The sequence below is a fragment of the Caloenas nicobarica genome, chromosome 2, assembly GCF_036013445.1.
Source record: "Caloenas nicobarica isolate bCalNic1 chromosome 2, bCalNic1.hap1, whole genome shotgun sequence".
Lineage (NCBI taxonomy): Eukaryota > Metazoa > Chordata > Aves > Columbiformes > Columbidae > Caloenas > Caloenas nicobarica.
In genome coordinates this window covers 11,317,248-11,329,275 of record NC_088246.1, presented here as the reverse complement: position 1 = coordinate 11,329,275, position 12,028 = coordinate 11,317,248, and the positions used below count along the sequence as shown (strand labels likewise).

General features: G+C 42.3%; 1 protein-coding gene across 1 annotated transcript in view; it reads left to right on the top strand.

Annotated features, from left to right (window-relative positions):
• Window positions 1–2,614: 2,614 nt before the first annotated feature.
• VIPR2 (vasoactive intestinal peptide receptor 2) overlaps window positions 2,615–12,028 on the top strand; it is a 55,044-nt gene continuing 45,630 nt past the window's right edge. Inside the window, exons 1-2 of the mRNA XM_065627794.1 lie at window positions 2,615–2,769; window positions 5,915–6,017. Coding sequence (XP_065483866.1) covers window positions 2,719–2,769; window positions 5,915–6,017 — 154 coding nt within the window. The 5' untranslated portion in view covers window positions 2,615–2,718. The remainder of the gene's footprint in view (window positions 2,770–5,914; window positions 6,018–12,028) is intronic.

Here is a 12,028-nt window from a genome sequence, read left to right as displayed (position 1 = left end):
CTTTTAGTGCCCTCTCTCTAGTACCCAGGCTCTGCTGATTCAAAATAATATCTATCGTGAAGAGGGGATGAATTTCCCTCCGTGTTTGGCCGCCACCCTTGTCCTCCATGTCTATGTAGTCCTTCTGTACCTCATGGATACCTCCACAAAATCTCTCTCTCTGTTCTTTCATTTGAATTTGACAGGCCCTTCTTGGCAATGGAATCAAATCTACACTGACTGTCTAAACTCATATGACTCCTTGGTGCCTTCATAACCCTATCTGTTCTTTGCTGCATAAGAGTATCAGCCTCATCGGTATATATCGCTATGTAACAACAGCTGTTTTAGTTCCATTCTTGTTCTTTTTTTCCCTCTCTACATCTACTGTCACAGGGTACTGAACTGTGCTATGTTTAAGCAAAATGAACCATGTTTTCTGGGCTTCATTTTTCAATAATTTGTATTCCTTTTTTAGGGGGAGGCGGGGAGGGGAAGCACTTAGCTATACCTAAACAAAAAATATTACTGTTTGATGCATCTCTTTTATCTGGTGTCAAAGAGTCACTGGGATATAACTGATGATTTTTCTTTTCACCTTAAAATGCTGATTCATTGGAAACAAAACATCACAAAAAACTGACTCTGGACAATCTTCTGATAGAACAGATACAAGTTTCAAAACTTCTATGCCAGTTCTGGGATATGTGGCCTGCCTACTACCCAAGATACTAGTTTCTGTCATTCCACAGAAGGAATAATGATGACAGTTCCCAAGACTGTTTCTACACAGAATGTTAACACTAATTTGTTAATTGGTTTCCCAGGCTACTCAGCTTCAACAGCATAATGAATCATCTGCTCGAGGAATCAAGCACTGGGTTTTGGTGTCTGGCAACTCGTGTGTCCTCAGCTGCTGGGCAGCCAGGCTGGTGGACAGTCTGCCCGACAGCTTCTCTGCAAAGCCGCTGCTGTTGGGTTTGCTGCTGAAGTACTTGAAGAGCCTTGACATGTATAAATTTCACTCATGAGGGTGACTGGGTTTAAAGACTGGTTTCTTAGCAGGATGCCAGTCATCACAAAGTACAAGAAATAACTGCTAAAGAGAGAGAAAACAGCTTTTTCCAAAGCCTTGCAACAATGATAAGACATCAGATTCCTGTAAAACAGAAGATTAGAGAAATGTTTTTGAGATTGTTATTCTGGAAGGTTTGACTCTGGAAATCCCAGAATTAGAGTTCTGAGAGAATCTCAGAACTAGAGGCACTACCAGGGTCTTCCCCAACCCAGCTGTTTTAGAAGTAGGTGCAATTTGGCATTTCGGTCCACATATCACATACAAATCAAAGTAAATCCAAAGGGATACTGTTTTCTGTTACAATGAAAATATTTTCAATCATATGCCATCCTACAGGAAGTTTTTCTCTCTACATTAATGTTTCTCTCTGCTCTGAGCATGTAGGTTTTAACACTGCCCATTATGGTTTGCAGTATTTCTTTTTAATGATACCGCAGAGGTTATAAGCAAGTCTTTCTTCTCAATATATGATTTTTTTCCAAAACCATTAAAAAAATGAAAATTCTCCTCAGCTTTTTTGTGGAAGCGTACTTGCTTTGCTTATAGCTGATTATTTTGGGTGGCATAAGGCTATTTAGGAGTCTTATGTTGCCCACTCAGTCCCTTTTAACACATACTACTTAAATTACAGCACATATAGGACAGTGGAAAGACAATTCTAATTTATTCTCATCCTCAGCTAAAAGCCAGTATATAAACTCTGCTTTTTCTTTGACAAAAGGCATGGGCTAATATAAATGTCAATTATATATTTTATATGCCTTGTAAAGGAAACCCCAAGATCTATGCTTGGTAAACTGCCAGGCAATAATACAGAGTTGCCTTGAGATGTTGGTCCTGTACTGAGACCTCAAAAAAAAACCAGCTTGGGGGGAAGAAAGATTTGTAATACATTTGCTGATCTGCCCAGTGAGAAGACTAACCCTGCTAGGGATCACTTCCCTTACCCCATATCTGTGGGGGAGTTTTTGTGTGTGTCTATCTTGAGGGAAACCGTGCTCTATTATCCTGATGGTTTCACGGGCAAAACGCATCCCGGCATCAGTCCGGGCACCCAGACCCCTCTGGATGTGTGCGCAGGAGAAGAGGGGACTTATCCAGCACCTGGGGACGGACGGGCGGGCGGGGTAAACCCTCCCCATAACCCGGCACCAGCCCGGGATGGCAGAGAAGCACCTGAGGATGGGCGAGAGGCATCCCGGCTGAGGGGAACGTCTCGCACCTCTTATGGAGGGAGCAACCGTGGCAGGGAGAGGGAGGAGGAGAAAAGGAAGCGGAGGAGAGGGGCTGAGGAGAAGCAGGAGAGAAAGGAGCCGGGGGCTAGAGGAGGAGCTGAGCGCAGAGAGGCGGCGGGCAGGGAGCTGACGGCCGCCGAAGCGGGAGGCGGCCGGGGGCAGGTGCGGGAGCCGCCTACAGCCGCAGGGCGGCGGCCGCCCGCGGGGCGGGGGGCTCGGGGCTCGGCTCGGCGCCCCGGCAGCGCGGCGGGGGGCTCGGCTCGGCGCCCCGGCAGCGGGGCTCGGGGCTCGGCTCGGCGCCCCGGCAGCGCGGCGGCGGCCCCCGGGCCCTATGCTGCCGCGGCGGGACCCGGCTCCTGCTCGCCGCCTTCGGAAGGCGCCCGCGGAGCGGCGCGGGGCAGCGGAGCCCGCCGGCTCTCGGCTGGCATGAGGAACCTGCCGATCCTCCTCCTATCCATCTGCTGGAGCTTGGGGCGGGTAAGTCACGCCGCGCTCTCCCCCGGCAGAACGGTAAAACTCGCCCCTCCAGACCGCGGACGGGGTGACCCCTACGGCTCTACCCGCCGCCCCGGTCCATGAGGTGCCCGTGCGGTACCCGGCGGGCTGGCGGTTCCCTTACAGCTTCCCCGTTCCCCGGAGCGGAGGGCTCAGCCGTAGCAGGTGCGGAGACTTCGGCCCCGCCGCACTCCGGGAGCAAGTAAGTCCCGCCGGCCGCGCTTACCGGGTGTCCCCGGGCGGGGATGTCGCAGGGAGGGGGCTCCTGCCCCCGGTGGATCTCCCTGCCCATCTCCCCTCCGGCGCTCCCCGAGCAGGCTCCCGGGCCGCTCAGGCAGCGGCGGGCCGGTCGGAGGCGCAGGTGGCGGGAGGCGCTGCCCCGCAGCCCCGTGCGCGACTCGGGGGCCGGGACGGCTCCGCCCCGGCCGGGCAGCGCGGGCCGGGCCCGGGCCCCATCCCGGTCCTCATCCCGGTCGTCACTCCCGGTCCCCATCCGCGGCGGAGCGGGGCCGGCGCCGTTTGTCGCCGAGTCACTCGTTCCCCGCTGTTTCCCCCGCAACCGGTGGCCACCACTAGTTTGCGAGGAGTTTTCACAGAGCACCGTCCTGGTACCGTCTGGAGGGTCGTTAGCAACCATAATATGGTGAAAAAAACGGCGCATGTTTAATTTGTCTTTAATGCATGCAACCGGATAACAATGTACGAAGCATTCAGAATATTAAAGACTTCCAATGTGGAGCGTCTGCTTTTAACATCTTTACATTTTTAAGCATTTCTTCAGTTGTCAGTCTATAACATTGCTAGAAACATGATTTATGAAATAAAACCCAAAATCTGCCCTCTAAATTTTTCCATTTTTTGTTACTGTAAATTTAAAATAACAGATGATGTTCGCCAAAAGTCGGAAAACCATGCTGAAGGTAAATGTAAGCTGCTTGTCAGAAGTGTTTTTCCGGTCAAACTGCTGTTCTGGATGCCTTAAAAATTGTTAAGTCACTAAAACCACAGAGTCCTCAGCTGGATTGCCAGCTGTGTACCTTTACAGTGTGCAACACAGCACACGGTTCTGTGTTCGGTAGTTACAAAGGATAACCTACCCCTGGTAAAGCAGGGGTTTGAGCACCAGCCCTGAAAAGTGGTGAGTGCCCTCAAAATCCATTTTGGGGTTCTCGATGTATTTTGGGATGTGGTCAGTGCCACGTAGTCTTGAATGTGAATCTCTTTAACTTGGTGAAGTACATCTGAATAAAACTGATGTATATATTAGGACAAGAGTATATTATAGTTTGGTATGCAGCCCAGGTTTGAAAAAGTAATGTTGTGTTAGCTTTGGGCACTAACAAATTTATCTTCTCAAAGTAACCTTTGCTATTGCATCACCGATACTGACGAACTTGCATGTCTTTCTTAAGTATGAGAGGGAAAAGTCACTTATTCTGCAGGTTTCTTAATTGCAGTAGCTGCTTTGATTTACTTCTGATTTAGTTAACATTTCCATTTCTGTATTTATAATATGTTTTGATGAGTAGGAGATCTACTCTCAGTTACCGAATGTTTGCAATCAGAAAGAAAAAAGAAAAAAAATCTATGATGTGAAAGGAAAATGCAATTAAAAACATTAGATATACATGGGACTTCATTTTACATGGGAGCAATTGGGAATGTAGATAATACATAAGAAAACACAGATATTTTCAGTATAACGCTGCAATTTCTACTGTAAGTGCTAAAACCCCTAATTTATGTTAAGGATCTGTACAAATTCACTCCAAAGGAAAAAAATCTGCCTTGAAAACATATAATTTCAACTGTCAATATAGAGAAAAGATGGAGAAAAGGAAATAAAGTTCTGATGTCGTAGACAGTGAAACGAGACATTTGGAGAAGAGACAGGTTTTCGTGAGTTTTCATAACAGCTCCTGCTGTTACCCTTATGGCTGTTACGCTGTATTTTTAAAAGCTGCGCAAGTGGCTTGCCCACAAAGAGACTGCAGAATAACCAGTTTCTCCATCCTAACTCTGGGTCCTAGGTTCTGGGTTCATGGTCACAGCTTAATTAATTATTACTTTTTTTTTTTAAGTGTCTCATGAATCCGATACTATTACCAGATTCTACTATTAAAAGTCTCCTAGAAAAAGTGAGAGAATGAAAAGGGCCGGGGAGAAGCTTGGAGAGAGACCACACTTTTATTGGTACTACAAGTGTGAGGATGACTGAAGTACAGCGTAGTCACATTTTATTTCATTATGATGTTATTTCATTTGAGCTAATCTCGCTGTCCCCTCAGGGCCAGTGGCATTTCCTATTTTTCCATTGTCACCTCCTACAGTCATTTTTCCTGTGCCGTCTCTTGCGGTCTCTGCATGTTTCTCTCTTAGATTCTGTCTGCCCCTGTGAATCCAACTGACTTCAGTACAACTTCTTAGTGTCTTGTTTCTCTCCCCAGTGCTGCTGCATCCCTGTCTCTTCCCATGGACATAAATAATCCTTTCTGAAAACCAAGGAACTGGGGGCAGGGCTAAAAATGAGTAAAGGCAATAGTGCTTTCATTTTTAAAGGAGTGGGCCTTTTTTCCTCTGTAGCATTTGCTTGAATCAAATAATCATGATCTGGGGCCTTCGGGAGTCAAAACATACATGGGGGGGGGGAAGGGAAGAAAAGCAAAATTTACCATGTCAGAGAGAATGCAGTTTGATCAGTTTTCATGTTCAGCGATTTGTATGAAACTTTCAGCTTCCTAACTTACTGCAAAAGCAAAAAATGCAAATCTGTTTACTTTCCTGCTTCAGTTTAACTCACAGTTTTTCTCAAGGAAAAAATTGCATGAAACGATATTGCAGAATGCACCAGAAAGTTAAACATTTTCTTGTAAATGACAATTGGCCTTGAAATGCTACAGAAAGGAGCCAGTGAATGCTCCAGTACATTATTTTAACATTTTGTTTTGAAAAGTCAATGTGTGAGAAGCTAAAATGGGCAATGACTGTGTCTGTAAAATGCCTAGCACGTACTTGGGCAAAACCAGTGACAGTTACAGTTATGGATTTCATTATTGGTAGTTGCATCCTTCATAAAGCACTTAAATTCATGTTTCAAGACCCTGGCCTGTTTGTGAAATTGACACAGGTGAATGGTGTCCATCCAGAATGCAGATTTCAGCTGGAGATTCACAAGGAGGAAACAAGGTGCATGGAACTTCTAAAGAATGCAAAGCCAGTGGACTACAAAGGTAAGAAAAGAGAAACTGTAATGCAAAGACAACTGGAGTATTCAAGATTTTCTCCCTTTACCTTCTTTGCTGTTGCGGTTTAAGTTGCTGTGTTTGTCTGTACTGTGCTTATAGTTTTATGGCTTTTAGAATTTATGCAGATTTTGTGTTAAAGGTACAGCTGCAGCAAGCATGCAGGGAGAGGTGTGCCAGGCAGTGGGCACGCACCGGGTGGGATGCTGCTTGGGACCAAATGCATTCTCCTGTTTTCAGCTGTTGCTGCTGGTGTTTTCTGACTGGCAGAGAAGCTGCAGGCTGGTGATGCCAGGATCAGCGCTAAGAACAAGTCTGAGGAAAACCTGAAAGCCTTGGATCCGAGCATCTCTCTAGCTGTGGCTGGAAGTAAAGTACTAGCGGCAGGAATGACCTCTGGGTTTCCCAGGCAGAAGATGTTTCAGACAGAAGATCAGATTCACACCCAGCCTACTACGGAGTCATGCAAAGGAAAAACTGGATAGTAGTGTTACATTCAAAAAACCCCAAATTCTATCTGTTACTTCATTGTTCTTATTTTCTCTTTATGTAGGAAGATACATATATAGGTACAGATATGGCCAACTGTAATTTAATAGAACAAAGAAGGAAGAGGGGATGTTGTTTATTATTTTTTAACTTTAGATTTGACTAGATTTCCTTGCTCCATTTTCACGTGAGTAGAACATAAGATTATGAAAAAAAATTACATTTTTCTTGCAAGTTGGAACTGCTGATAAAGCCATTTGTTCAGCAAGCAAAATACAAAGGTGACAGATAAATCCGGACAGCCAAACTAAAAGCAAATCTGTAACGTTAAAGTAGCTAGGGCAGAACTTGCCCCAGTTTTTTGTCTTTACAGGAAAGTTGGAAGTGTGTATTACTTTTTATTATGACAAAAGTATTTACAATTAACTAATCATAAAACCTTACGATAATTATCTTTTGTAAACTGTATGCCAGAACTTGTGAGTAGAAAATGTGAAAAGGTAAAAGCTCTTCTTGAAGAGCTTCATTTACATGCTGCCCAGCACTCCTCTGGTAACATGTAGATATTGAAGGGAAGGATGGGCTTTCAGTGAGACTTAGGAAAAGGGGAAAGAAATTTTAGATCTAAAGGCAACTGAACACTTTCCAGGTCAAAATTCAATTTTGATTTTTACAAAGTAATGACATGTCTAAAACTAATCATTAAATTTCTCTTGTTAAATGATCTGAAAGTATCTGGAAGTATTTAATTTCACATTAGTTCTACAAAGCCGTAAACATCATTGTTGTCCTGCCTTTTGACATGGTAGTCCAGCAATGTATTATCTTGGGAAAAACTGGGCTCCGTGGAATACTACAGCTCTTGCAGTGCAGTTTTTTTGCTTTGGCTGAACTAAGTAATACATAGTGTATTTGGGGTGTTTTTCCCACATTCAGTCCTTTTTGAATGGGCTGTGGAAATGGATACGATACTTCAGGGACCTGCCATCTGCAGTGCCTTCTGAGCATAAACATGAGTCCCAACTCATGACACTTTCTCTACCTCTCTTCTTTGTTTGAATGTCTAACTCCTTCAGCACATACTCTAGTATCAATTTGTATACAACAAAATAATTAAAAGGATCATCAACAGTTTGTATTTTACTATAATTTTTCCTTTTGGTTGATCCACATCAGTAATTAGAAAAATTATAGTAGCGGAGAATGATTTACACAGATATCTCTTCCAAGGAAAATCTTACTAGTGTGAAGCCAGATAGATGAGTACTAGGACAACTTAATGAATTAAATCTTGAATAAATAAATTAAGTAGTAGCTATTACACAGTTTTGAAAGTCAAGCTTTCTTTGAGATCCTCTTTTGTGACCCAGATGCTGGGCTGCTCTAAGGGTATCCTTGTGATGAACACCAGTTTTATTCTGGGTTCCTTAGGGGAAGAAAGAAGTTTTCTGTCAATATTTTCTTTACAGCATCTTTTCACTGGAAGGGGCTGCCTCCTGAAGGCAAACTGCTGTGTAAGAACGTCATGTCTTGGAAGGCGACAGTATGTCTGATGGTGTTGATTCAGCCCTGCAGGTAGTGACAAAACAGCAGGGGAAGGACTTATACATTTAATTGAATGCCTAAATAAAACTAAGGAATATTCCATTTCGTAGGAGACCGGAATAAAGCCCCTCTGGTAATGAACCCTTAAAAGCTGTATGTTTAATGTTATAGGAGAATTTATCCTGTTCTTCGTGTTATAGATACCTTTACCAAGAACATGTCCAGAAGAGCCCATGTTAAATATATGGATTTGCATTTCCAGAAATATCCATTCGCTATGTGTCCTTATTTTCCTAATAAGCTCTCTGTATTCATACAAAGATGTAAGGAGTATTTTGAACAGAGATTTGCAGATTGTTACAGTGATACTCTGACTGCTGATAAAGAAGAATTACTAATGAAAATTGGCAAGCTGGAACTAAGCCAAGTCCTGGCTCCACACCTAAAACTTGTAGTACACTTGAAACACAATTCATTACAATAAATTCACAAAACCTCTTTCACTTTTTTTTTTAATGGAACTATTATACAGCCCTTGTCACGCTTCTCTAACTTTAGTACGTGCTACCTGCCTCACAAAAGCTATAATGAAATTTAGTGGAAGATCCTGACTAGAATTTGGAAATAAAGTTTCACTGAGATTTTCCACAAGAGGTTTGGGCCTCTATTATCAAAATCAGTGGGGATTTTTTTCATTAACTTCTTGTGCACCTGAGAAGCCTTCGCATCTCTATGTAGCAGGCTCTAGAATTTGGCCAGCTGGCATGCACTGCTACTGACTTTTGGAAGACCCAAATTTTATGGGACAGGCCTTTTCTCTTTTGGCCTAGATGGCAGTTAGGTACGGAATACCTTATCTAATGCTCCCAGTTAAGGAGACATAAAGGAAAGATTTAAAGGCGATTGTGGTTTGTTTGTTTGTTTGTTTTACATAATAAACTGATGTTGTAGTCATCTTACCTGAGCTGCCTTAAAATACGAGCTCAGGAATTTCACTGAGTAATTTTTGTAGTGCACCTCAAATCATTGGCTATGAAGTCTATGGAGGACTTGTTTACTTCATGGCTTAATAAAACAATAGTGTGTTTTGGAAAGGAAACATTGTATGCATACTGTGTGAATATCCTCTGAACAACACTAAGAGTGTATTAAAACCACAGGACCCAGTTTGTCTAAATTCTGCCCATTTGCCAACATGAAACTCTTAGACATCCAGGCCTCCTGCTTTGCACCCTTTGGGGGATGTTCAGGCATTAGAACATACTCTTTCATCAATTGAGAGAATTACACTCCAATTAGGGAAGAAAGTCATTCACCAGGGATCTGTGGCAGTGCCTTCCTCTCTATTGTGCTCTCCAGCAAATCTAGTTGTTTATTTTATGAAGACTGCATTAGCTTCCATCTGTATTTGTTTTCTTCTTTCCTCCTATAATTTGATACCCAAGGTAGGGATGCACCTTAGCTGGAAGACTAGGAGAGGATTTTTTTTTTTTCGTTCTCATTATTGGAGTGCAGATTAATTGCATTCTAAGTAGCTCATAATGGCTACAGATTTTGTGGGAAAACACTAATTTATCTTTCATCTACTACCCGTGACTTGGCTTGTCTTCTTAAAAACATAGAAAGCTCCCAACAGAAAATTTCAAACTGCAAATTTCTGTCTTTATTTAGTATTTAGAATTTTACCTTATAAATCAATTGATTCATTTCCATTCACCTTTAAATGGCAAGTGAAATCTTACAGCCAAAAATGTTAAAACTCAATCAGCAGACTTTTTGATAGGGTTCTACATCAAAAAAGTTCTGAAAAGATCTCATTATGAAAAAATGAAGCCTGGGGTTGGTTGGTTTGTTTGTTTGTTTTTTCATTTTGGATACAGTGGCTGTACAATTAAACAAGTCTTTTAAGCTCTTGTTTTCCGAAATTTGTTTTTGTGAGACCCATATGCCAGACAACATTTTTAATTTTACTTATGGCATCTTAACTTTGAGAAAGGGATGTAGACAGAAAGAGAAATGGCTTTGGAAAGAATTTCATAAACCTCTCAAAGAGAGGCTTCATAATGCAGCTAGTAATAGGAAATTAAAACAGACAGGTCTACCAAAGTGACACACTCATTCATAAATTTAAAGCAAGATATCACTATGTAATCTGATCTCCCGAATTACACTGCCAGTAGAATTTGACTTGGTGATTCCAGCACTGAGCTCATGATGTTGTGGATGAAACAGGGCGCATCTTTCTGAAAGCTCTTTAGAATGGTGGGATGAATATTCAAATATTGGACCCATGGCAAGTTGTCCAAAAATTAGTTTATCCAAGTAACCTCTGCTGTTAAGGTTATTTCTCCAGTAAGAAAGGTGCCTATTTTATATTCCAACCCTCCCCCCGCCCCCACACCCACGTATGTCTGCATTGCACAAAAGAAGGACTGACTGTGAGCATAACTAAGCCAACCTGATGACCACTGTCTATTCTGCATCGGTAAACAGCAGGAGACTTACACAAAGAGAAATGATGCTGTTCTTTTGCTGCGTAAAAAGGAATCTCCTCAAGGTTCCTCCATTCTTAATCCTCCCAATCTCATCAAGGTCTGCCATCATTTGGGGGGTGGGGTGGCTGTTTGTTTGGTTTGTTTGTTTGTTTCCAGCTATTTTTCCTGTAAAATGAGTCAGTATTTCAAACTATAGTGTTTCTTAGAGTTAACCAAGGTAGCATTAAAGGCAGAATTAAATGAAATAGTGGGGTCATAGAACTTTCATGCAGCATCAGTAGCTCTTGGCAGGAGAACTTTAGCTTTCTTGAATCTCTGTGCTGCTGCTTTTCTAGCTGTAGTACAGACCTGTTACTACTTTTTGGTTCACACTTCTTTTTATGAGGGCAGCTAAAGGGGCTGCTTTGAACATTTGTCTACTTTGGATTTCATTAATTGAACTGTCATCGTTAATGACACCACATAAAAGTGATCATCCTTATGGTGTTGACAATGCCCGGGCTTTGTGGAAGCTGTACTTAGTTACTGAGGGCAGAAGAGAGGCAGAGCTGGCTTATCTTTTGAGGAGGCTAGGTGATAGGTGAGAAAGAACCTTGAATGAAAGGAGTTGCCTACTGAAAAATAACCAACAGGAAATAAGCGGTGAAAATGTCCTGATCAGCCTCATTCAGAAATCTCAAATAATAAAGGTTAGTAAGAGTGACAATAACAAAATTTTTTTGAAAGAAGAGAGGCAACATGTGGCCACAGATACATTCCACAATTTTGAAAGTCTGAAGTCCGCCCCCCCTCCCCAAACTTAAATAGAAATTCAGCAGTAGACATTAATAAATGACATTTGGAGCCCTGAAAAGGGAAAGTGCACAGCCGTAAGTGAATTTATTGTGTTTTTCAAAAGATTCTGGAAGAAATACTGCTCCAGATAGTTTTGCGCTTGAGTCGTGATAAGGCAGCTGTGGTCATGGCAGTCTGCTCTCCGTGACATCCAAAGTTCAAATACCACGAGGAAGCAATCTCAAATACCAACACAGTAAAAAAGCTCCAGCTAATACAACAAATAGCATGTGGGTTAGACATAATCCAAACGAACAGAAATATATCGTCCAAATACTTTACAGAGATTTTAATATTTTGTGGTGGGGTTCATATGAACAGGAAATTGATATTTCAAAATATTTTTGGAAGAATCTACGGCATGTCTAAATTGGGGCAACATAAAGATGAAGGTACCTCTTACAGCTTTGACTATACATCCATTAATATCTTTCCAGTATAACAGTAAATGGTGTTCTTAGGATAAGATTAAAGTGTTGTCCAGTCATACAAAAATAAATGCTGCTGTCTCCAAAGAACATTTTGAGCAATTGGAAAGCAGGATTTACATGGTAGAAAAATTGCAGCAAAATGTGTTTTCTTTTTCAGAGGGTTTTATTCGAAGTTTTTAGCTGGCAATTCTATATTTCCTTACAG